Raw genomic sequence first — 27,602 nt, forward strand, 5'->3', positions numbered from 1 at the left:
TCATGGCTCTGGAAGCTTCTTACCTGGAGACTCACAACAGATCACATATTTTATCTGTATTATCTTAGACTCCAGGGAGATAGATAAATTACCAATGGGATAATCAGGAATTCAGACTCCTTTTTAAGTTTCAGGAATGAGGATAAAGTTCTGGTTTATTATCACAGCTTCTGAATACATCTACATAACATATTTCTCTCAAACCGACAGGTGACGGCTAACCCCTCTAAAAATACAGCTGAGATCTACACTTCCTTTAGATTGGTTCCCCCGGATGGACTGAAGTCTGCTGGAAGTGAGCAGAGAGTAGACTGGCAGCTAAAGGTCATCGCATCATCTGAAGACGACACATAAAATCAGATGACTGATAATCTCTGACCTCTCAGTCCAGTTGATGGCTCCATCTGATAAAATCTTTATGTGGCCCGACCCGTCAGAGCTCAATCCTGCCGCGCATTAGGAAAAACTGTCACGCTGACCAAACTAGAGGGGATAAAAAACCCAACAAGGGTTAAAATGAAAACCTGGCCATTAAAACATCAGCAGCGAGGGGGAACACGCTGACCCGGTAACCAGAACCTTTCCAGAAAACGGAACACTGCAACAATCTGATCCATTTAAAATAAATTTGATTAAAAAACTAATATTGAAATGTTGATAAAGGATTTAAAAGACAAAACACAACAGAGATACTGTCCAATAAAATTATCAGGAAAAAAAAAGAAACAAATAAATAAATTAAATTAAAATTACAAAGTGATAAAATAATAAATGTATGAATTTACACAGACAGATAAAATGAACATCGCAACCCAGTGGGCTTGATGAAGAAAGGGATTATTAAGATTGAAGGGATCACAGCAGAGGGAACAGAGGATTTCTTCTTAAATGTTTTTTCCATTTTAATAAAACTTTAGGTTTCATGGCAGATGGACATAATTCAACAGATGAATGAAGAAGGTCAGGGGGTCTTAAATCCAAACTGGTTCCCTATCCAAGGACTGGAAGACAAGCATGTTGATCCACTGGTCTTACTGGACTGTGAACAGTTCTCTCTTCAACAGCTGCATGAACTAAACTACATCCTTCTGTTTTGACACATTCTGGGAACAACTATTGTGGGATTGGTCAGAAATTTCGGCAAAGGAAAAGAGCTCCAGAACCTGACAATGTCTCCTCTTCATGCCTGAGAACCTGCGGCAACCAACTGGCCCCCATCTTCAATAAGATCTTCAACAAGTCTCTGGAGATGTGTGAGGTTCCCTCCTGCTTCAAACGCTCCACCATCATCCCAGGCCCCAAGAAATCCACCATCACAGGATTAAATGACTACAGGCCTGTCGCCCTGAGCTTCTGGTGTTGAAGCACCTGAAGGACATCACAGCCCCCAGCAGCACCATCAACCGGGACATCCTCCACCAGAAGGTCACCCAGCTCAAAGTTCCGGTCTCCAACTTTGAGTGGATCACCAGCTTCCTGATAGACCGGCAGCAGCAGGTGAGGCTGGGGAGCATCTTCTCCCAAACAAGAACCATCAGCACCGGTGCCACCCAGGGGTGTGTTCTCTCCCCACTCCTTTTATCCCTCTACACAAAGGACTGGACCTCAGCAGACCTCTCTGTGAAACTCTTGAAGTTTGCAGATGACACCACTGTTATTGGACTAATCCAGGACGGTGATGAGTCTGCATACAGACAGGAGGTGGATCGGCTGGAACACCGGTGTGGTCAGAACTACCTGGATCTTAACCTATTGAAAGGTATGGAGATGATGGTGGACTTCTGAAGAACACCCAGACCCCTGCCCACCCAACACACACTACTTCCCTTCACCATCCTCAACAACACTGTGTCTACTGTGGACCACTTCCGGTTCCTAGGAACCACCCTTTATCAGGACCTGAGATGGTCCTCACACATAGACAATGTTCAGATGAAGGTCCAGCAGTACGACTGTACTCGAGGCGACCGTGGCTCGGTAGGAAGAGTATTTGTCTTGCAATCAGAACGTTGTGGGTTCGATTCCAGCTTCCTCCTGCCATATGTTGATGTGCCCCTGGGCAAGGCACTTAACCTTGCCTACCTATCGGTGTATGACTGTGTGAGCGTTAGTGAGTGTGATTGGGTGAATGTGGTGCTAGTGTAAAGCGCTTTGAGCGGTCTGTATGACTGGAAAAGCGCTATATAAGTTCAGTCCATTTACTTCCTGAGGCAACTCAAGAAGTCCAACCTTCCACACGAGCTGCTGGTCATCTTCTCCACTGCCATCATTCAGTCTGTACTGTCTTCATCCATCTTAGGGTGGTTTGGTTCATCCACCAAACAGGACCGGTCCAGACTGCAACGACCAATCAGGTCTGCAGAGAGAATCATCAGGGCTGACCTTCCCTCCATCCAGGACTTATATAGGTCAAGGATCAGAAAAAGGACAGCTAACATCTCTGCAGACCCCACACATCCTGGACACAAACTGTTTAGACTTTTACCTTCAGGTGGCGCTACAGAGACAGTTTCCTCTCCCAGCCTGTGTTTCCCTGATGGACACAGTAAACACCTCACAGCCTGATTGGTCAACTACTCAGCTGGAAACTAAATATCCTAATTTGCTTTGTTATAACCTGAATGTATTTTTTCTTTATATACAAAAATAAGAAAAACAATGTAGCTGTACATACAGCTCCATCCATCACAAACCCATCACAATTTTACAAATGTCCCACATTTTTCTCAACTCCTGACTCTTCCAGCCTCCTGACTTATAGTTTCTTCCGTCAAATTTTAGTTTTTCTTTCTAAAGAGACACAATTTATATAAATATAATATAAATTTCATTTATATACAGTCCATTTTTATACAGTAGCTAACATGCCGACCACCAAATAATTAAGCAGTTTTGTTTTTGTATTTTGTAGAAAATGAGGTAGTTTTCAAGGTCTCTGTTTCACCACTGAAGCTTTCAGCAGCACCAATCAGATGTCCTCTCCTACACGGTGGTTGGGGTTTATGTCACTGAGATGTTACATGAAGGACCTTTTCCATCTGTCATGGAGAATAAATGTGATTGTTGGAGCAGTTTCTATGTAAACACACAGATTTGTACGGTTTAGAAAAGAGAACAAATAAAAGTAACTGGAAACAAAGATTATTTTTAACTTTTGTTCTGTTTTCCAAACCTGAAGAGACCTAAACTGTTCGGTGCATTTCAAGACTTAAGATGGACCATATGTAATCCATAAGGTTGAAACTTCATATATCAATGCAGAAGCGCTTTAAAGGAATCTGGGGTTGAACTGTATTAAATGCAGATGATAAATTACACCAAATGATCATCTAAAGCTGGAAAAAGAAGCTTAGCTACAGCACTGGGTTTAATTCTCCTGGTCTTTGTCTTTATCTGGAGCAGAATAATACCGTATTTATGACATTATAAATACTGGAAGCTGTCGAAGAACAACAGAAATGCAATTACCTCCAAAACTGACAGGGTTACAGAGCTTACAGTCATAAAAATAAAAAAGAGCTTTTAGTGATTTTTCTGCATGTTGTGCAGCTCTGAAAACCTGTAAATATGCTGCAGACTCCCAGTCAGGTACCCAGTAGGACCAGTAAGGAAATCAGCACTTCTGCACCTGCTACAGATCATTTACAGAGCTGTCAAAGCACATGATGGTGAAAGCTTTTGCCTCCGGTTTTTCTGCTGATCTGTGAGGTGCTCATTGCTGTCGGCAGCAGGGTAGAAATAGAATAAAGTTATAAAGGAAGAGCTTTTCTCCCATTAAGAATACAGAAAGTCCTTTCCAGTAACCAGTTAATAAAAGCAGGCCTGCATTATTTGCTCACACAGAGAGAAACATGTTCCATGACAGCAGTAAACACAGATCTGAAGCAGCAGTATCTTTCCTGGATGCTGGATACTCATCAGGGTTTAATCCTAAAATGAAAAGCTTAGTGTCGACTTCCAGCCGTGTGTCCAATACAATTTTTCAAATCTTGTTTAATCTCCCTCTAAAACCGTTTATAACTCCACTACATTCCTTCACTCGATGGAATAAAGGCTCCACATCTCATAAATGACTGGAACGGCACAGAGCTTCTCAGGGATCATACACAGTCCCGGTAAAAAGAAAGTACCGCCTCCTTTAGTTCTAAAATCACTGCTTAGGAGTGGGAGAGTGATGCTGATCAAATGCATTGAATAACCAATCATAATCAGAGCATAAATACAACGCTGAGGTGGAAAGACATCAGCAATGCCCTTAGAGAAGCAACTGTTGCTACCCATCAATCTGGGAGGGTAAAAGGTCATCCCAGACAGCTGCAAATCTTCCCAGGAGTGGGTGTCCCAGCAGATTCAGCCCAAGGTCAGAGAAATGACCAGAAACCCAAGAGCTCCATTTCAGACTTTACTTCACAGCACAAACACCTCATGTCACCTGTCAAGCACTGAGGTGGAGGGATGATGACTTGTTTTTCAACTATAGAACCAGAAAATCTAGCCATCATTAGGTGAACCATGAGCTCTTCTGTCGCAAAAGTATCCCAGAGTCAAAAGTGAGTCCATTTCTTTAACAGTTGGACCAAACTGGGTCGTCAACTGGAGCCAAATCAAGATGCTGCAATAGCCTAGTCAAAGTCCAGACCTCAGTCTGATTGAAAGGCTGTGGTAGAACCTTCAGAGAGCTGGACAGAAACAACTGTCTGCAAACCTCAAAGAGCTGAAGAAATGTCTAAGACAGACTGATGAAGTCGGACAGAACACCACTGCTGAGAGGTACTGCTGCTGAACAAGGTTCTACAAGCTGCTGGACCACGGGCTGAACTTACTGTTTCACACAAAGCCTGATAACGACCCAATTGTTCTTATTATGTCCTGAAATGTAAACCCTGGAGCTGAAAGAGGGTGTACTTTGTTTTTACCATATTTGTATGTCCTTAGTAACTGATTTATGTGGATTATTCTGAGGCCCAGTTTGACCCGTTTTAGTCCTTAGATGGGACATTCAGCTGCAGATGTTTCCACAGAGATGTCTATTAAAACCAACAGACTTATAAAGCCTTGCTAAGATTCTTAAACAGCGTTTATAAATGCAGGACTTTAGTGCTTGGAGGTCCGAACACACACTTGAAGATCAATGGTGCATGTGCTGCGTGTGTGTGAGCGGGCCTGGTGGTGGGCGAGCAGATTAGACTCAGCATGTTGACTTTGAAATGTAAAGCACACGCTTTAAGGTCAGCGCTCCGGCTCAAGCCGAGAACGACAACTGCACTTCATAGTTCCACCTCAAAGTGTTGAGAGCGAACCTGAGCTGTAATCTGGGTGATGAAGTCGACGATGTAGGGCTCTGAATCTTGGGGTGACGTTGAAGCAGCCAGCAGACACATTAAAATCACATCTCCCATCCGGTACATTCTTTACATCTCATTTCACTGCACTGAGAGACATCCAGCGCCGGGATGAGACCAGCTTAATTACTACCTGGCAAAATGATGACTGCAGGCCTCGCTATAACTCTGCTAAATAAAAACCGCCGGTCCAAGACTTCAACATAACAAGAAAACCAAAGCACATCCAGTCTGACGGAATAAATGGTCCAAATGGAAAGATTCTGATCTGTCTGGATCCAGTGAACAGAAATCATTAAAACAGCTCGGTGGAAATCTAAGGTTCTGTTAAGTCTTTATTTTACCTGGGAGCACTCGAAGTTCAGCGTCCGTCCCCGTCCTGGTGCTGCCGGGGTTATCGGCCAGGCAGCGGTACGTAGCTGAGTCTGGTGGCTGGACCCGGCTCACCTGCAGAGAGCCTGATGGCAGCACCGCCAGCCTGGATTCGGGTTGGAAGCTCAGCGGTAGGTCCTCCCGGTTCTTCTGCCAGCGTATAAGGGGCGTGGGGTCACCTGAGACCTCGCAGCGAAGCAGGGCGGTGTCACCAAGGTACGAGGAGACTGACTCAGTGGGGACGATCACTCTCAACGGACCTGAAAACAGAGGGGAACCAGAATTACTACTGCACATGATGCCAAAATGTGGGTTTGTAGCTGGTAACAATACAAAACACGGGCCACAGTTTCCGGAACTTATATGTTACCCTTCTGGAACTAACTGGGTACTTCAAGTTACAGGTTAACCTATAAGCTTCAGAAAGTATCAGGTTAGAGGTTACACAGCCCAGTCCCTGGAATAAAATTTAATCTACATTTAATCTAAATTTAAAAAAGTATTTTTTAGGTTTCATGATACATACTAAGTTAGAAAAATGTATCTTGCAGGTTCCATAAATACCCAGTTAATTCCTGTAAAGTATTCTGTAAGTTCTAGAAAGTATCCAGTAAGTCCTGAAAATTGGCCCTTTAAATTACAAAACATAACTGTTTAAGTTTCATAAAATACCCTCTAGGGTCCTTAAAGTATTTTGCAGGTTCTTGAAGTACCCTGTAAGTTCTAGAAAGTACTCATTAGGTTCCATAGAAGTACCTTTAAGTTTCAGCGCAACCTGGAAGTTTCAGAAAAATATCCAATAAGTTCTATAAGGTACCCTAAACCTTTTGGAACATACTCTGTATGTGTCAGAAATTATCCTGCAAGTTTGCAAAGTACCCAGTAGGTTCCTGAAAAGCACCTTTTACATTTCAGAAGGTGTCCCGTAAATACTGGAAGGTACCCTGTAAGTTTGAGATTTATGCACATTAACAAAAGGTTTTGTATGGATTTTCCTTCATTGTCTCTGACTTGCTTGGCAGAAATCTTTCTGTGATTTGGTCACAGAACTCCTTTATGATCTTCCCAAAAGTACTGATCCAAAAGTGAGTTGGGAAAAATGATCCGCTGGTTTAGACTATTTCTGCCACTTTTAATAAAATTAAACTGTTTAGAGCTGAGACTTGAACAGAAAACACCTCCAACAGGTTGGTAGCCATTTTCATTTCTATATTTATTCATTATCAAATAAATCCCTAATGCCTGACAGCGCTAACAGATTAGGGGTTCAGGGAAAGTCTCCATGAACACACACATTAAAAGAACATTTTATTAAATCAGAACATTAACTGAAAACTAAACGTAAACTGCATGATTACTGCAGAGGAAACAAAAATGTAGCTCAGTTTACCTTCGCTGGTCTGGCTGAAATCCTCTTTGCAGATTATAGTTCTGTTCCAGAACTTTGTACAATATATATTTAATATTTCTATGCAATATATTTATCCAAGATGTTCTGAACTCGGCTGAACTGAATGGTTACTGCACTGCACTAACCTACAGGAGCCTTTTCACAGAAACCTGCTGCTGTCACAGCTGCATTTTAAACCTGCAGAGTTTCACTGAGAGCAATAAAAAGGCAGGCAGCCGCAGCAGGGTGGGAACAAGGAGCCGAGCCCACTGTGAAGGTTCCTGAGGTCAACACCAAGAGGATAACATGGACAGACCGGAGCAGGAAACAAAGCGAAGAGCAGCAGTTGTGGACGTAAAAACAGAGACGGGGTTAGACTCTGAGATAAAAGTCAGACAGAAAAGACGGAGGGAAACGGGTCACAGAGGACAGCCGCTGTCACGCAAGCACGGAAAAGCAGGACTGTTTCCAGTCTGATCCGATTCACTCCAACAACAACCTGCTGGCAGCTGGCCTCGCTCAGCCCTCACAGGTTTCTCTATCATCCGGAGGCTGTGTGGCTCATTTCATGTCAACATGGCTCTCCTGGTAGATTAACCGGAACGTCGGGAATTTAATAAAAGCTGTTTATTTTCTTCGCCATGTTACTCTGAGATTTAAAGCAGAATGAAATGATTGAATCAGTTTAAATAAAAAACGAGGAGCATTACTTCTAATGTTCAGACTGTGTTTAATGGAAAACTGAAATCTGACAGGTTTCCCATTTATCCAGGCTGATCCATCAGAAGAGTTCCTGGCAAACAAATGTATCTGCTATCTTTCATCCTGTGATCAGGAACACTGCAGCTACTTTTAGTCCTAACCAGGATTCGGAGAAAATGTCACAACTATTAGCAAGCAGCAAGAAACATGATTAGAAAGCATGACTAAGGGGGAGAATGTTTTGCTGCTTAATATTCTATTAAATTATTTATTCAATTTGTCATTTCTTTCATGTAATCTTCCTTTAGCTGCTCCCTTCAGGCATCCCTTTCATCCAACCAGCCATCTGCACATCCGCCTTCACTACATCCCTGAACCTCATCATCTTCCTCTTCCCCTTCTCCCTGGCAGCACCATCTTTGGTGTTTCCACACTGAAAATCTCTTATATTTATTTATATATAGTGTCTCATTTGTGTTTTTCTTCCCCTTCATTTCTTCAGTTGTTCAAACGTGTTTATAAAAACAACTAGGCTTTAACTCATAGTTCCGCTCTACTTTTTGGTAGTACTACAAAACACAGGGTGTACCTTTTTACGATTTACAGGTGCAAGGACTGCAAGTCACTTCAGACAGCTGTCACCTTAGACTGCCTAGTCCTAAACATTGACTTGTAAGTTTCAGAGAAATCGTTTTTAAATGTCAAATTGTGCCTGTAAGTTCCAGAATGTAGACCGTGAGCTCCAAGAAACTACCCCCAGGTTTTGAAGAATAACTTGAAAAGTTTGTAGAGTTCCCAAGAGGTTTCAGAAATGTGGCCTGAAAGTTTTCAACCAGGACGTTTTAACAAAAGTACACTGTATGTTCCTGATAGGTACCCTGTATGTCCCCAAAACGTGACCTGAATGTTCCAGGAAGGAACCTGAAAGTTCACAGATGGGACTGCCTCATGTATTGCTACCTATGGATTATTTAAGAGTTTCTAGCTGCAAGTTTAACCGTGTGAGTACATGGGAACCTTTCTGAAGGATTTTTTGAAGAAGAACGGTGTTTAGATCAACCATTAAAACTATTTAAAAGGCTTGTACTGTAATTGTGCCCTACAAATAAACACAAAACAGATATTAAAGACAAGACTTAATTTAAAAACATGTTTGTCTTTCAAAAATCTTTAAAGGTTTAAAAGCCTAAACATGTCAGTCAGTCATTTTCTACTGCTTATTCCATAGTGGGTCGCGGGGGAGCTGGTGCCTATCTCCAGCAGTCTAAACATGTATTATTTCTTAATAGCAAAAGTATTAAAGAAATTAACTGTTACACCAATCAATTTGTACATTTTATGTAAAATGTGGCATTAACAAGAAGTGAAACTAAATAATTCATTCTAACTTTTTATGTACTTTGTCAAACAAAAGAAAAGGATAATGTAAAAATATAATAAACGAGCTGCTGGATCAACGTAAAAACCACCTACAGTGATGGAGGTCTGATCAAAGAGTGATGCTGAATTATTAACACATCTCCTTCACTGAAAAACATAATTTATGATCTGGCGTCCTCATTTCTTCTAGATGACAAAATATCCACCAACTCATTATAATTAGGAGGTTATTACTATCACTAATGCATTGCTTAGTCATTAGAGATGATGCAGTTTCATAGTTTACATATTTCTAATGTCATTTAACAGCAGATCTGTTAAACATTTTTAGTACAATTAAGCCCATGGGAACAGTCAATTCCTTGAGTGTATTTCTAGATGAATCAATACATTTATTTAGGAGCCAAATTAAGATAATTCATTACAGGTTGGAGCTTTCAGAATTCACCAGATAAAATTTGCAAAAAGGCAACTGCAAGCAAGTATATGTTGGTGTTTTAAACTGTACTCCTACTGTTTTAACGAACAAGCAGCTAGTCATTATCACAGCTAACGGTGCACTGAATAGGTAGAGTGTCAACATGTATGTCTGGAATCTACCACACTTATTCTATTGTATATATTTATTTAAACTAAAATATAAAGATATTAAATAAAATAATAGAAAAAATTTATTTCTTCTGTTCTACGCTAAACCAACTGTTTAGCAAGTTAGCAGCTGGCCGCTTACATAGCTAACAGTGCAATCAACCAGCAGCATATCAACATAAATATGAGCTGTTAGTTACACACAAATGGTTAAATAAAAAATAGGGAGAAATATTTGTTAATTCTACATTAACATAGCTTTCAGGCTACTGCAAGCTAGCCGCTAGCTTGTAGTAGCAAAGCAAATGGTGCTATTGGCTTGCAGGTTCAGTTTCTATTTAGTGGCAACATAATTGGTTTAGAAAAATAAAGTTAGACAGCCAAATAATCACCTAAAGAGATACAAGATAATATTTTACATTTTAATAAAATGTAAGGTAAGGTAAGTTTATTTATATAGCGCTTTTCAGTAACAAGACATTCAAAGCGCTGTACATGAGATCATGTATCTGTTAGGGTTTGGACTTTGTGTTTAGTCACTTATGTTTATATTTAGTATTTTGGTAGTCGTGGTGTTTTGGTTACTCCCTCTCACTCCTGATTGTTTGTTTCCCCCCTAATGTTGTCACCCTCCTCGTTCATTGCTCCTTTGGTTATGGTTGCTTTCTTGGTTTTGACTTAGGATGGTTTTCTCTTTGTCATTTTTGCTATTATTATTATTATGCTTATTATTTGTACTCTGTTTATCTTATTTCACCAGCCCCTCTGGTTAGGTTGTGTTTACTTATTGTTTACTTTTTGTTTGTTTACATCCTAGTCCTCATGTTCTCTGCTTCCCTTCCTGTCAGTTCAGTCTGTGTGGTGTTCGGTTTGCTGTATGGGTTCCTTGTTCGTTCTTAGGTTTCTCATGTTCCCTCTAGTTTCTCGGTTCATGTTTATTCTTTACTCTAATGCTTCATTTGGTTAATTGTTTATAGCTTTGTTTCGGTATTGTTTATTAGTCCCTTCATCATGTTTTAATCTATGTATTGTTTTCACCTGTTCCCTCTGCCTTCCTGCCTCCTCGTTACACCTGTTCTTAGTTCCTTGATTACCTGCCTTTGTTCTCGTTCTGTATATTAGTTGGTTTTGTTTCATTGTTCCTTGCTGGTTCCTCTCGTTCACTACCCTCGTCCATGCCTTGAGTTCTACATGTTCCTGCAGTGTCTCTGTAAGTTGTGGATCGCTACTCTGGTCCGTACCTGCAGTGTTTTTGTTACGCTCTGACCCCCTTTTTGAATAAAGCTGAAGACTGCTTGAAATGCTGCTGCCAAGCTGTAGCCTGCGCTTTGGTTCACCCACAAACCTCAATGTGACAGTATCATGCTATTCTTGATTACCTGCTATGTAAACTTTGTATGCTGAAGAAAAACTATTTCTAATGTTGAACGGCAGACGTCTGTGAAAGGAAATAAATCCTTCTAAAAGCTTTTTATTCGAGGTAGCCACCAACCAATGAATGCAGTTCCATGTCTGACACTTACCTTGCCATTTTTATGCTTGTTTGAATCAGTTTCTGCTTACTGTGTTCCACCTTGACAGAAGCAATCTGTAAAGCTGAACTCTGAAACCAGGGCAGACGTCTTCTACTGCTGTGTGAAATAAGTGGAGCTTAAGGAGTCATTGTCCGGGCTGCAGCGTGCATGCAGGCCCCTCACAGCCTTAGCTTATCTGACATCATCACATATCTGAGGTGACAGGAACGCTGATGTAAATTATATTGTGTGCCTTATGTTCATCTGCTGTCGGTTCCTGTAGATCACACCCCTGCCTGCAGCTGCAAGAATCAGATTCAGCTTTATTGGCCAAGATCAAGTTCACAAACAAGCACTCCAAGCATACAGACGAGGCTGCTTTTTGTCACTTCTGACGACCCGTCACCAAACTTGCCTCGAGTCTAATCTACAAATTTTAAGATTGATTAACCTAGCATGCAGCCAATTAAACTTCCTGTTTTTTATAACTTTATATCATTCTCCACACCATTTCAAGAGAAACCGACCAGAACCATGTCTGTTTAAGGTGAATGTTGTCTGTTTCTTTATTTATCTTTAATAAAAAGCCCAAAATGACTCTGATAATAACATGGAAATCACAGCTGACGGGCAGCAGTGTAGAAGGGATTTCTGGGATGTTGTTTTCCTCCTCCTGTACCTTGGGACCAATTATTATCTACTTCTCGTGGTCAAACCACACTTTTCCTCGCTACCATTAAGCAGGATTTGTCCGAGTCCTCAGAGTTGACTGCTAATTAGCAACCCGCCAGACTGAAAGCTGGTTTGTTTCCAACACCAAAGCAGTAAATTCAGGGACTTAACGAGAACATTTTCTGAGGCCAAGACTCAGAGTTTTCGCTCAAGATGAACAAGATATTATAGTTAGGCTGAAAGTGGTTAAAGGAGAAGGAAAGGAACTCTTGGTGAGAAACTACATCTGCACAAGAACTAGGTAAAACTCCAGCTACTCCATATACCAAAAAGTCTTCTAGAAATCTTGGCCACATTTTGCAAGAATACTTCTACCCCTTTTTTACATTTCAAACCAAAAGCTTCAGTGTAAAACACTAACACTGAACACTAGAGTGGCCTAGTCAAAGTCTAGACATAAATCCAACTGAGAATCTGTGAAAAGACTTGAAAATTGTTGTTCCCAGAAGTTCTCCATCCAAAATGTACAGTGTGTAGATGTGCAAAGCTGGTAGAGATGCATCCTTTGCAGAACCACCTTGTGCTGTTCTGTATCAGGGCTGGAATACAAATGTATGCCACACTTTTCAGATCTGACTTGTAAAGAAGACTAATACTGTGACTAATACTGGTTAGTAACAGTACCATCTTTTGATCTGTCCTTTAGTAACACTGTCATTCTGAGTAATACTGTTTCTCAGCTCTGTTTCATCCTTTCAGTGAGGAAGCTTTCACGGCTTCTCCCATCATTTCTCAGTTCTGGTTCTCTTCTGCCAACTCTTACCTCCTGTCTGAGTTTCTCTCTGCATTCAGAGTTTCTAATTAATTCACAGTTTACACTCAATTCTGGGCACAGAGGCACCAACACACCAGCAGACTGCTAATTGAATTTTTAAGCCTCTCTTGTTAATTAGCATTTTGCCTTGTAATGTGTGTGACGTGAATGCCATTTAGGAATAACTTGTTGGTGTTTAATCATGACTGAGTGTGTGTGTGTGTTTGAAACGTCAGCTCAGGTTTGAACTCTTTACATTTATACTAAAGAGGCACATTTAGAGAGTCTGTACCCGAGCTGTGATCATGATGATGCTGTGATGTGTTTTAAAGAGCTCGTCTGGAGTGTTTATTATTAATGAGACTGGTCACGCGAATATGATTTCACATCACAACAAAAGTCATTATTTTAAAAAGTCATCTAGTATTTCCAAAGCCTTTAAAGTTTAGTCATTAAACAACTTTTGATCATGTCTAAAGCTTCACCTGACTGAGAACTGAGCCAGAAGAAGGCATGAAACGGTCCTGAAGTCTTCTTTTTTTTTGCTTACACAGGAATACTGTAGCCGTTAGCAACTGATGTCCTGGATCTTCAACAGCTCCAACTGAAGAGTCACTCTAAAGACCTGTGGTGGTGGCCTAGTGGTTAGAACAGGAGGTTTGTGTTCCAGAGGGGACACAAGGGGCCAGGTTCGTATCCCACAGATTACCACTCTGGGTCCCTGAACAAGAACCTTAGCCCCAGAATGCTCCCCGGGCGCCGCACAATGACAGCCCACTGCTCCCTATAAGGGGTGGGCTAAATGCAGAGGACAAATTTCATTGTAATGTACATGTGCAGTGACCAATAAAGATGATTATTATTATGAAACAGTCAGAATCAAAGTATTGAAAAACATACTTAGATATCCAGCTGATAAATCAGACATTTAGGCGTGGAGCAGATTGGCCCAAACTGTATTCTTTGGTTTGTTCCTGCCAGTAATTTAATAACCACGCTAACAGGTAGCTAAATAGCAAACTGTGAGACTAACTACATCCAGCTTATTTCTGCAACCCATGATGCTTTCATGGCCTGTCGTTAAATCCTCTAATTACAGATATTAGCATGTTTAGCTACAGAGCTGGAAAAAGTATTTTCCCTTACAGACATCTTCTGTTTTTGCTTTTTGTCAGAGCATAAAGCTCAGAGAAATGACCACAAACCCAAGAGCTCCATCTCAGACTTTACAAGCCTCAGTTTGCAGGTTAAAGGTCATGATGACAGGTAGAAAAAACTCAGAACCAGTATGGCTGTTTGGAAGGCCTGAAGGAGAAAGGCTCCTCTCTCTGTAAACAAGATGGCAGCAGGACTCCGGTTATAAAGCTGCATCTGGATGAAGGAGAAGACTTCTGGAACAATGACCTCTGGACAGTAGAGACTACAGCAGCTAATCTACAACAGAATGGCTGAAACAGAAAATAATCAAGGTGCTGAAATGGCCTAGTCAAAGTCCACACCTCAACCTGATTGAAATGCTGTAGTGGGACCTTCACAGAGCTGTGCAGAAACTTTAATGAGCTGAAGCAAAGTAAAAAGTGGACAACATTTCCTCCACAACATTCCTGATACAGACAGGAACATCAGTCAGAATCCCAGAGAAGATTGTTTTTGATTTGGTACAGAGTTTCAGTGTGGAAACATCAGGATGTACAGCTGAAGATGATTACTTTTAAAATTAGAGGAACATCACAGATCATATTAAAATATACGCTGTAATAACATAAAGCTTTGCAATCTGATTTTTCCAAGATTACTGGCTGCCTTGTTCCTCTGCTGCCAAAGCAGGTGTGCTGGACATGCAAACCTCATGTTCTTCTGGAACACGTTTCTCTGAAAGGCGTCCAGCTTGGCATGAAATAAACAGGTCTGTGTGAACCTGCAGAGGTAAAAAGTTTGGGGATTATTTTCCACGTCGCTGTGTGAGATCAACCTGATAGCAAGCACACACCTGGTCCAATCTTGATCAAACCATCAAAGTTTCAGATGTTTCCTTCGCTCTCTCAAACATTAGATGAAGTATCAGCCAGCTGCTGCTGACAGAGATGCACTTAAGCCCCCGTGCCTCTTTGTCTATTAATGTGCTCCATAAACTGTATTGATCTTAAGCCACAGTGCACTTTCTAAATTACATTACAGGTGAGTTACTTCAGTTCTATTAAATGAATATGACCAGAGAAGCAGATGGAGGATGTTAAGCAAAATGAACTCCTCTGATGGTTCATTTTAGGAACCAAGGGCAGGTCAAGGTGTGGTGGATCTATTTCAGTTTTATGCAACCTGCAGCAGGCAGTAAGGTGAGAAAACGCGTGCTGAGCTGGTACCATTCTACAAGCTTCGTGTATCAATCTGGAGATGTTTTTCTGCTACCCTTCCAGTTCACAGTGTCACACCTTCCCACCAGATCAATTAACAACTTGTAAATGGACACACGGAGAAATAGGGAGAAACATCCCTTACCGGCCACAGTGACCTTCGCTGTCCGACTAACAATGCTCCCCAGTCCATCCAGTGTGGCCAGGCACTGATATTCTCCTTCATCAGGCCGGTGGTGCCGTGAATGCACCACGTTCTGCACCATCAGCGTCCCATTTTCCAGCTGTCTCCGCCGCTCGTCCACCACTGTGCTCAGCAGGACCCCGTCTTTACGCCACATGATGGACGGAGGCGCCGCCGCTGCGTCCGATTGGGCCTGGCAGTCTAGCTGAAGCACACCACCTCGCACCGTTACCATGTCCTGAGGCTCCAGGGTGAAGGTAAAGTCCACGAAGCCAGGACTAGATGATGAGGAGGAGGAAGACGAGGGAGCATCTGAGGCTGGGGGGAGAGCAAAAGAAAGAGGCAGAAACAGGGCATCAGTTATTTGTAAGACCAACTGTAAAACGATGACATAAACCAAAGACCTGAGCATAAAGTTAAAAGTGTAAAGTGTTTGTGAGCTTGGATTACCACTGATTACAGACAACTGCTCCTTTGAACTGAACCTGTCCTGGTGCTGTTCACCAGTCTGAAGTGGTTTTGCAGGTTTTCCTGCGGAACAAGGTCTGATCTTTGCCTTTCATTTAAATGCTGTCCACACCAGGTGGACAAACTGCAGTGGTACTGCGGACCAATCGGTCACAGTGGATCTTTGCAGAATTGTATTTGGGCTCTGGTATCTTTAAGAGCCCTCATGGGTGCCATGTTGTTTCTAACATTATATTAAAGTTTTTCCATTAGAGGCTTGGACATCGGTCCTTGACACGTTTGTGAAAGACCTCCAGGTCTGTAACAAGCACCACAGCACAAATACAGGTCCTTCTCAAAAAATTAGCATATGATAAAGTTCATTATTTTCCATAATGTCATGATGAAAATTTAACATTCATATATTTTAGATTCATTGCACACTAACTGAAATATTTCAGGTCTTTTATTGTCTTAATACAGATGATTTTGGCAAACAACTCATGAAAACCCAAAATTCCTATCTCACAAAATTAGCATATCATTAAAAGGGTCTCTAAACGAGCTATGAACCTAATCATCTGAATCAACGAGTTAACTCTAAACACCTGCAAAAGATTCCTGAGGCCTTTAAAACTCCCAGGTTGGTTCATCACTCAAAACCCCAATCATGGGTAAGACTGCCGACCTGACTGCTGTCCAGAAGGCCACTATTGACACCCTCAAGCAAGAGGGTAAGACACAGAAAGACATTTCTGAACGAATAGGCTGTTCCCAGAGTGCTGTATCAAGGCACCTCAGTGGGAAGTCTGTGGGAAGGAAAAAGTGTGGCAGAAAACGCTGCACAACGAGAAGAGTTGACCGGACCCTGAGGAAGATTGTGGAGAAGGGCCGATTCCAGACCTTGGAGGACCTGCGGAAGCAGTGGACTGAGTCTGGAGTAGAAACATCCAGAACCACCGTGCACAGGCGTGTGCAGGAAATGGGCTACAGGTGCCGCATTCCCCAGGTCAAGCCACTTTTGAACCAGAAACAGCAGCAGAAGCGCCTGACCTGGGCTACAGAGAAGCAGCACTGGACTGTTGCTCAGTGGTCCAAAGTACTTTTTTCGGATGAAAGCAAATTCTGCATGTCATTCAGAAATCAAGGTGCCAGAGTCTGGAGGAAGACTGGAGAGAAGGAAATGCCAAAATGCCAGAAGTCCAGTGTCAAGTACCCACAGTCAGTGATGGTCTGGGGTGCCGTGTCAGCTGCTAGTGTTGGTCCACTGTATTTTATCAAGGGCAGGGTCAATGCAGCTAGCTATCAGGAGATTTTGGAGCACTTCATGCTTCCATCTGCTGAAAAGCTTTATGGAGATGAAGATTTCATTTTTCAGCACGACCTGGCACCTGCTCACAGTGCCAAAACCACTGGTAAATGGTTTACTGACCATGGTATCACTGTGCTCAATTGGCCTGCCAACTCTCCTGACCTGAACCCCATAGAGAATCTGTGGGATATTGTGAAGAGAACGTTGAGAGACTCAAGACCCAACACTCTGGATGAGCTAAAGGCCGCTATCGAAGCATCCTGGGCCTCCATAAGACCTCAGCAGTGCCACAGGCTGATTGCCTCCATGCCACGCCGCATTGAAGCAGTCATTTCTGCAAAAGGATTCCCGACCAAGTATTGAGTGCATAACTGTACATGATTATTTGAAGGTTGACGTTTTTTGTATTAAAAACACTTTTCTTTTATTGGTCGGATGAAATATGCTAATTTTGTGAGATAGGAATTTTGGGTTTTCATGAGCTGTATGCCAAAATCATCTGTATTAAGACAATAAAAGACCTGAAATATTTCAGTTAGTGTGCAATGAATCTAAAATATATGAATGTTAAATTTTCATCATTACATTATAGAAAATAATGAACTTTATCACAATATGCTAATTTTTTGAGAAGGACCTGTAAAGGAACAGTTCAGCTTAGAGAACGAATGTAGAGCGGTTTACGTCTCCAAACTGGATCTAAACAAGGCCCGCTACACTGTGGCAAGACTGTCTCTCCATGAAACAGAATGAAATCAGTTTACTTCTAAGGACAAGACACCAGAGACTGACTAAGACCTTTCAAAAAAGGTCGGTATCAAACCTTATTAATATTCTAAATAATGTACAGCAGTTAACAGTTTTTTTACCTTTTAAACTGAATCTTCCGGAAAAGATTAAGTTAAATATCGTTCGTTCGTTCGTCGTCTTCCGCTTATCCAGGACCGGGTCGCGGGGGCAGCAGACTCAGCAGAGACGCCCAGACGTCCCTCTCCCCAGACACCTCCTCCAGTTCCTCCAGGGGGAGCCCAAGGCGTTCCCAGGCCAGCCAAGAGACATAGTCCCTCCAGCGTGTCCTGGGCCGTCCCCTGGGCCTCCTCCCGGTGGGACGTGCCTGGAACACCTCCCGAGGAAGGCGTCCAGGAGGCATCCGGTATAGATGCCCGAGCCACCTCAACTGGCTCCTCTCGATGTGGAGGAGCAGCGGCTCTACTCCGAGCCCCTCCCGGATGGCCGAGCTCCTCACCCTATCTCTAAGGGAGTGCCCGGCCACCCTACGGAGGAAGCTCATTTCAGCCGCTTATATCCGTGATCTCGTTCTTTCGGTCATGACCCAAAGTTCATGGCCATAGGTGAGGGTAGGAACGTAGATCGACCAGTAAATTGAGAGCTTTGCTTTTCGGCTCAGCTCTCTCTTCACCACAACGGACCGGCACAGCGCCCCCATTACTGTGGCAGCCGCACCAATCCGTCTGTCGATCTCCCGCTCCATTGTTCCCTCACTCGTGAACAAGACCCCGAGATACTTAAACTCCTCCACTTGAGGCAGGAACTCCCCTCCAACCTGAAGAGGACAAGCCACCCTTTTCCGGTCGAGTACCATGGCCTCGGACTTGGAGGAGCTGATCCTCATCCCAGCCGCTTCACACTTGGCTGCAAACCGCCACAGCGCCTGCTGTAGGTCTTGGCTAGAGGGGGCCAGCAGGACCACGTCATCCGCAAAAAGAAGAGACGAAATCCACTGGTCCGCAAACCCGACCCCCTCCGGCCCTTGGCTGCGTCTAGAAATCCTGTCCATAAAAGTTATGAACAGGACCGGCGACAAAGGGCAGCCCTGTCGGAGTCCAACATGCACTGGGAACAGGTCCGACTTAGTGTCGGCAATGCGGACCAAACTCCTGCTCCGCTTGGCCCCTAATAAAGGGTCCCCGATTCCATACTCCTGGAGCACCCCCCACAGGGCATCACGAGGGACACAGTCGAATGCCTTCTCCAGGTCCACAAAACACATGTGAACCGGTTGGGCAAACTCCCATGAACCCTCGAGCACCCTGTAGAGGGCATAGAGCTGGTCCAGTGTTCCACGGCTGGGACGAAAACCACACTGTTCCTCCTGAAGCCGAGGTTCGACTATCGGTCGGACTCTCCTCTCCAATACCCTGGCGTAGGCCTTACCAGGGAGGCTGAGGAGTGTGATCTCCCTGTAGTTGGAACACACCTCCGGTCCCCCTTTTTATAAAGGGGGACCACCACCCCAGTCTGCCAGTCCAGAGGCACTGTCCCCGACCGCCACGCAATGTTGAAGAGGCGTGTCAACCATGACAGCCCTACAACATCCAGAGACTTGAGGTACTCAGGGCGGATCTCATCCACCCCCGAAGCCTTGCCACCGCGGAGCTTTTTAACCACCTCGGTGACTTCAGCCTGGGTGATGAAAGAGTCCAACCCCGAGTCCCCAGCCTCTGTTTCCACCACAGAATGCGTGATGGCAGGATTGAGGAGATCCTCGAAGTACTCCTTCCACCGCCTGCTTCCCCCTCCTGAGGGGGAAGCAGGAGGGGGGAAGCCAGAATCGCTTCGAGGCCAACCGGTAGTCCTTCTCCATGGCCTCACCGAACTCTTCCCAGGCCCAAGTTTTTGCCTCTGCCACAGCCCGGGCCGCAGCACGCTTGGCCTCACGGTACCCGTCAGCCGCCTCAGGAGTCCCACAAGCCAACCACAGCCGATAGGACTCCTTCTTCAGCTTAACAGCATCCCTTACTGCCGGTGTCCACCACCGGGTTCTGGGATTGCCGCCACGACAGGCACCGCAGACCTTACGGCCGCAGCTATGGGCAGCAGCATCGACAATAGATGCGGAGAACATGGTCTACTCGGACTCTATGTCTCCAACATCCCCCGCGATCTGGTCGAAGCTCTCCCGGAGGTGGGAGTTGAATACATCCCTGGCCGAGGGCTCCGCCAGGCGTTCCCAACAGACCCTCACTATGCGCTTGGGCCTGCAAAGTCTGCCTGGCTTTCTCCTCCTCCAGCAGATCCAACTCACCACCAGGTGGTGATCAGTGGACAGCTCAGCCCCTCTCTTCACCCGAGTGTCCAAAACATGCGGCCGAAGGTCTGATGATACGACAACAAAGTCGATCATTGACCTCCTGCCTAGGGTGTCTTGGTGCCAAGTGCACTGATGGACACCCTTATGTTTGAACATGGTGTTCATTATGGACAATCCGTGACTAGCACAGACGTCCAATAACAAAACACCACTCAGATTCAGATCGGGGAGGCCATTCCTCCTGATCACGCCTCTCCAGGTGTCACTGTCGTTCCCCACGTGGGCGTTGAAGTCCCCCAGCAGAATAATGGAGTCCCCGGGAGGGGCACTATCCAGCACCCCCGACAGGGACGCCAAGAAGGCCGGGTACTCTGCACTACCACTCGGCCCGTAGGCTGAAATGATAGTCAGAGACCTCTCCCCAACCCGAAGGCGCAGGGATACGACCCTCTCATCCACTGGGGTAAACCCCAACACGAGACGGCTGAGCTGGGGGGAAACAAGCAAACCCACACCAGCCCGCCGCCTCTCCCCGTGGGCCACTCCAGAGTAGAAGAAGAGTCCAACCCCTCTCAAGGAGATGGGTTCCAGAGCCCACGCTGTGCGTGGAGGCGAGCCAGACTATTTCTAGTCGATATCTCTCGACCTCCCGCACAAGCTCAGGCTCCTTCCCCCCCAGCGAGGTGACATTCCACATCCCTAGAGCCAGCCTAAGCATCCGGGGATTGGGCCACTGAGGTCTCCACCTTCGTCCGCCACCCAATCCTCTTTGCACCGGTCCCTCACGGTTCCCCCTGCAGGTGGTGGGCCCACTGGGGGATGGCCTCTCTCTCATTCGGGCTTGGCCCGGCCGGGTCCCGCGAGGAGCAACCCGGCCACCAGGCGCTCTCCGACGAGTCCCGACCCCAGGCCTGGCTCCAGGGTGGGACCCCGGCTCCGCCGTACCGGGCGACGTCACGTGGCTCGATATTTTGTTCTTCATGAGGGGTTCTTGAACCATTCTTTGTCTGACCCATCACCTAGAGCCTGTTTGCCATGGGAGACCCTACCAGGGGCATTTAGGCCCCAGACAACATAGCCTCTAGGATCATTTGAGCACTCAAACCCCTCCACCACGTTAAGGTGACGGTTCAAGGAGGGGTAAGTTAAATATTTATGGGTTAAATTAGTTCATACGTTAATGGTTTAAATTCACAACTTACACAAATTCTGTGTTTTAGTTATAATGTTCAATTCAGTCATTAGAGACTGGAGACTCAACTTGTCCCTCAAAAACGTCAGACTTGACTGGACTTGTCTCCCAGAGACAAGAGACTTACTTGGACCTCCTCTTCAGCTTTCATTGCTGAGCAGAACGTGAACATGGCTGCAGCATCAGTTCGTTTTTACTGTTGTAGATGATGAAACGTGTTTGCTCTTAGATGACTAAGAAATCATTAGATTCATCGACAAATAAAACAGCAGCAGCCAGAGCAGAAAAATGATTAGAACAAAAAACTGAAGAACAGCGTGGGAGGAGACTAAAACAGCAGAGCAGAGTTTGGTGCAGGAGGAAGTTTTATTTCGATTTTCTGTACAAAAACAGGTTTGTAGACAAACATCTCTTATCTGCAACAAAACTTCATCCAATGGTTTTCATGACCACATGTTCTCAGTTTCAGGCTTCTCAGAGCAGCAAGCAACAATAAACCTCCAGTCCCATAATACATGACACAAGTGGGCCATGCAGAGACCTCCCCAACATGTGCACCAGATGCTGAACATGTGCACCTTTTAGCATTAAGCTAAGTCCCCTTCAGACTTGATTTCAATGAAGTTCATTTAAAGTCTAACCTATGTGATCACTGAGTTTTTTTATTTTTCTGTTCATGCTGCTCAGAGTTACATAAATAACTCCATAACATCAATAGTTTACTGCCCCAGTTGTCTCACCCAAGGACCAGGTAGTTTGGTTTGGTTAAGTCCAGTTTAAAGTCTGAAAGCAAAGCTTATCAAGACCTCGTGTTTAAAAATGCGTCGACGGGTCCAGACAGAGCAAACCACACTGGAGACCTTCCTGGACCATATGAGAAAGACAGACTGTAAACTTTAGAAGAAAAAACAGAAACCAGGCCAGAGCTGACAGCTGGACCAACCGATCCTCCCACAGAAAGGATCAGTAACCTGTTTTATCTTTGGATGATGACCTTTGACTGTGTTCTAGGTGCTCCATCAGGCCAGTAATAGACTCCCACAGGGTTTAAATAAAGCATCCAGCAGGTAATCTGGCGGACGTTCTGCCCAAGTGATCTGCAACAGAAGGAACCATTTTATCTTTGCAGACTTTATTTCTTTGCACCATCTTGGTTTGGTAAAGTTTGCCAACAGTGTAGCTTCAACTTCTGATACACTGATTTGGTGTGACGCTCCGATTGCCAACAGATAATTACATCACATGAAAGTGATGTAATTATCTGACTTCTGAAGGTAACCGGCAGCTTCAGAGCAAGAACTTGGCTTCAAAGCTAACCGGTCCAGTTTGAACTACCTCGCAGTCCAGCTAGCAGTGGTACCGCCCAGATTCAGCAGATTTATTTTAGGGATGTTAAATATTTTTTGCACACATTCTGCCTTTTAGGTTTCATGACCAACAACTTGTGCATCAATCAAATGAACCTTCAATGTTTAAAGGCTGATGATAACCGGTCCAGTAAGAACTCTGCAGTGTTGTTATCAGCTTTATTGTTTCCTGCAGCAGTTTTATGACCAGAATCTTTCATTATTTTCCCGTTTTATCTAATATTAATCCGACACCATGACCCAGACAGTTTAAACTCCTGCATGAACCGCCCTCCTCAGTTGGATAACTTGTCATGCTTCTCAGAGCCACAACCTCCTGAGCCTTTTCTTTGTTTTTGTAATTTTTTCATTAATGCCATGAAAGACTCCAGCAGCGGCCAGCGGCTCCGTCATCCTCCTGTTCCTTTGATGTCGCTGCTGCTAAAAAGGCTTTCATCGTGATCAGAGAGCCAGTTTGTTCAGTGAAAGCCACCGTTCAGCTTCTGTCTGCGTTCCCTGAAAAGTCTGAAAGGAGGTACGGAACGACCTGAAATCACGTCTCGTTCATGTTGTTGAATTACACCATCTTTAAAGGACAAGTAATCAAACACCAAGGGAGAAGATGGGATGTCTGAGACAAAGGAACAGGAACAGGTTCTTCCTGTTCTGTGTTCATTTAAACACCCAAACTGTGAGGATTTATTTTAATAAATGTACTCCTATCCCCTTGAACGTTTCCACATTTTGTCACATTTTGTTCTTTGTATAATAGGTCAAACTCAACTCAAATTAGATGGAGATGAGCAAGTTAGGTTAGGCATCAAGTTATTAGGTCTGAACTTTGACTGGGCCATTCTAGCACATGACTCTAACTGATCTAAACCATCTCATTGTATCAGCAATGCAGTAAATGAGGCTGAGCAGATTATAAGTGGTATATGTTTCTGTTTCATGTTAACAGTTCATGCCTCTTTCTGTGATCACACAAAGGAAGCCAAATAAACTAGATTGAAAGCTTTGGTTGGAATGTAAGAAAAGTGCAAAAGTTTCAGCAGTAGGAATATTTTTTGCAAAGCATTGTGGGGCCTGAAAAGATAGAAGAATCTTCAAACCCAGGAGAACAATATTAAACAGCAGGTCTGCAGCTTCACACTGGAAGACTATAAATCACTTTAACATCCAATCACAGGTGTTTGCCCCCCCAACATGCTCCCCACCACACCTCTTACTCCTTCCAACACTCCTCCACTCACCCTTCATTCCTGCTTTCCTCCATCTGCTTTGCTTTCTATCCTCCTCCTCCTTCTGTCTTTTCCTTCATGGTTTCCTTCTTATTGATTCTCCCTCACCAGTCGCGCCCCCTCCTTCTCTATCAGTAAATCACTTTCCTGACAGCTCAATCTGTATTCACTTCCACTGCTCACACACACACACACACACACACAAACACACACACACACACACACACACAAACACACAAACACACACACACACACACACACACTCACTCTTCGGCAGCGTGCCCTTGTACACTTCGTCCTGCAGTTTGATGCTATCACTCTCTGTCGCCTCTCCCCTGTTTCTCCTCTATCTGCTGCCCCCCGGTCGCCTTTTCTTCATATTTCATCTCTAACATTGAGCTGCTCTTCACTTCATGTTTGAAGACAAATTCTTTCTGTTAGTGGTACTTGATTTTATTTCATCCTTTCTGAATGCTTTAGGGATTGTTTTTCTGGAAAGGAGGATTTGTTCACATTTTTTTCATGCAGGAGAAATACAAACACATTTTGGAGCGAAAAAGAAAAAAATGTCTGGTTTAGCCGTTGCTTATTTCTGAGGGGAGTTTTCAAATTTAAGATGATAACATAAGATCTATCCATCCACCTTAGGAAGGCTGCTGATTATGAATATAGAAAAAGTGCAAAGTTTAAGAAAACGTTTAAGAATATTATATAATAACAATTTGTTGTCCCTCATTTCAGTAAGTGAAATTCACTTTTTGACAGGTGGCTTCAGCCATCTTCAATGGTGTACTATGTTGGAGCAGCATCTTTTCTACAGCTGAGAGGAAGCTTCGGTAAGATCATCAGGAAGGTTAGTGGTGTCCTAGGATGCCCCCTGAACCCAGAACGGGTGGTGAGAGACAGGAGGACTGTATTAAAAAATAACATCACCTCATGCATGAAGCTGTTGCAGAACTGAAGAGCTCATTCAGTGACAGACTGCTGCATCCTAGGTGCACAAAGGAACGTTATCACAGATCCTTCCTCCGAGTAGCTGTTAACACTTTATAACCATCCTTTATAACCCAATGAATGTTCACACCCCGGCTGTTTTTACAGTTTTGCACATTTATTATTGTCTTCAGTAGTCTGTTGTTATTTTAAGCACAAATATGCACAATTTTCTACATGTCCTTTTAAGTGTCCTACTCAGTTGCACATTTCTTTTTATCCGAGTATGCTACATTTAATAACTGCAAAGCATTTTTTTCTAATGCTGTAAATTCACCCTTATTACACAGTCTCTTATTTTTTATTTTTGTTGTATATTTTTACCTTTTGGGTGAATCTGCATGCTTCCATTTCCCTTTCATTTTGCTGTTGGAAAACCTGAATTTCCCCACCGAGGGACAATAAAGGATATTTCTATTCAATATTTTAGAGGACTCTATAAAAAATCTGAAAACTGTCATTATTCCACAGTAAAAACTTGTTTTTAAAGCTGTTTAAACTTTTTTACTTCATCATTTAGAATACACATGATTTTGAAATTAATCTCCACCATATTTTGTCCACCTTAGTTCAGACTGAGTCAGAGAAAAGGTGCCAATCAAAGGTGAAGACATGCTGACATATGTTGTTTAAATAAATCTCAATCTGAGTAGAACGGTTATGGCCTTTACATTTGGTGCTTGAATCCTTAAACCATTAAATGAATAAAGTCAATTACACAAGAGGAATATCTCATCACAAATCTTACCTGAACATGCAAGGCAACCAGACTGTTTTTTGACTGTAGCCCTTTGAGATTTTCTGTAAATGTAAAGTATGTCATAAATAAAATGTATTATTATTGTTAGACCCAGCAGACTGTCTGTCTAAGCTGCCAGAACAGGACAGAAACAAACTCCAGCAACTAACTTTACATGTTACTGTTGGCATGGCAACAGCAGTATTCACAGCTAATTATTGAGACTTTCAGACATATTGAAACTACACTAAAGTTAGCATGCTAACAGTAACAGCTATATTCAGATTGTTATTCAGATATGTTCTAACTTACTGCTCTCATGTTAACTGTAATATCCCTGTTGGTATGCTAACCTCTCTGTTCGCATGCTAACAGTAAGGTCTGTATTTAAATGTTAGCATGTGTTAGCATGCTAATGCTACATTAAAAACATATTTAAAAATCCTATACATTTACTTGAGATGTTGCTGTCAGCATGCTAACGTTAACATTTGCAGCTAATTATTATGTTTTTCAAACATGCTGAAAGAATAGAAGCAGTAGAGTTAGCATGCTAACCTTGCTGTTAGCATGCTAATGGTAACGCCCACTGCTAATTATTGGGATTTTCAAACTTGTTGAAATTATGCAAGCCTAAAAGTAAGCTTACTGGACGAGAGGATAAGAACATTCTGGACGAGTCACCAGCCCAACTTCCTCTGAAGCATATAGGTCATGACCTCTGCTTCACCATGCAGCACAGAGCTGCAACGCGGTGGAAATTTACAGTCAAAGTTTTGGATTGAACAACAAAATGATGAACTTTATAGTGAATTGAGATAAAAGTGGATGATTGAAGCTCAAAGTATTTTCTAAAAGGCCAGGCTACGTCCAATAAGTTAAAAACATCAATGCCATCTAACAAGAATATATATAAAAAGTTCAGGAAAGAGATCTGTAGGGCTGTTTTTGTTGTTTGATAAACCTAAATCAAATTGTGAATATTTCTAAAGTTGCATGGTTAAATAGATAAATATATTTCAAAATGGGACATCTTATAGTTTCCCAGTATCCCAGTAAAAAACATGAACCCACATACATATTAATTTAAATTAAAGTATAGAAATCAAGACAATATGTAGAACTTGTAAAATATTATATGTATGTGGATATGAATTTATCTATCAGCTATGACTGTGAAAGGTTTAAGGACTACTTGTCTTTCTCTCCAGTGGCTTACATAGATGATGTGCTCACAGCAATGAGCCATTCCTCTGGATTAACTCCAGATTTGATAATATTACGCATTCTTGCTGGGTTTAAGGGTGAATCTAATCCTCTTTCCCCCAAAAAGATGCAAAGTGTTTTCATTTATTTTTAAATGTTATATGTGTTATTTTAGTGTTAATTTCTTTTTCTGTGCATGCCTGTTTAGAACAAACCACAGACAGTCACTGAAATAAATAAAAAAATGAGCACTGGCACCAGCAGGATGCCTCAGCATTTAATATTCAGGACTGGTAGAAACGAGAAGGAATTAAACAATGGACCAAATCCTGCCAACAGAATCCTGCAGCATTTAACAGGAATACAAACATGGGTCGAATCAGGCTGTAGTAATAAGGCTCTATAAGGATCAGCGCGGCACAAACAGCTTAAAACGGTAGAGCTGTTTAAATCCAAAGAGCTGTGCAGGAGTTTAAATGATGAGAGGTGGTGACAGCAAGGTGGACATCAGCCAAACTCCATGTGAACACAGACTAACAATGCCTGACACTGTGGGTTACTGTCTGAATGGAGGACTGCATTACGACTCTGGAGAGGGTCCAACAGTGGGAGCAGGCTCAAACTCTGCCAGCTGCTGTCTGGAAGCAGACAACCATGCTGATGGAAAATCATGGGACAGGATGGAAGAGCAACAGGAGTAAAGATAAATAATCAACAGTAAACAAAACAGGAGCTGTTAGAGGAGAACAAAGCAAAACATCC

At 43.2% G+C, this 27,602-nt stretch overlaps 1 protein-coding gene across 1 annotated transcript in view; it reads right to left on the reverse strand.

Moving 5' to 3' along the window:
* The window catches only part of dcc (DCC netrin 1 receptor), a 354,845-nt gene that overhangs the window by 182,451 nt on the left and 144,792 nt on the right, over positions 1-27,602 (reverse strand). Inside the window, exons 6-7 of the mRNA XM_047372294.1 lie at positions 15,274-15,630; positions 5,687-5,974 (exon numbers count right to left, since the gene is read on the reverse strand). Of these exons, the coding sequence (XP_047228250.1) occupies positions 5,687-5,974; positions 15,274-15,630 (645 nt within the window). The remainder of the gene's footprint in view (positions 1-5,686; positions 5,975-15,273; positions 15,631-27,602) is intronic.

The sequence above is a fragment of the Girardinichthys multiradiatus genome, chromosome 8, assembly GCF_021462225.1.
Source record: "Girardinichthys multiradiatus isolate DD_20200921_A chromosome 8, DD_fGirMul_XY1, whole genome shotgun sequence".
NCBI classification, from domain to species: Eukaryota; Metazoa; Chordata; class Actinopteri; order Cyprinodontiformes; family Goodeidae; genus Girardinichthys; species Girardinichthys multiradiatus.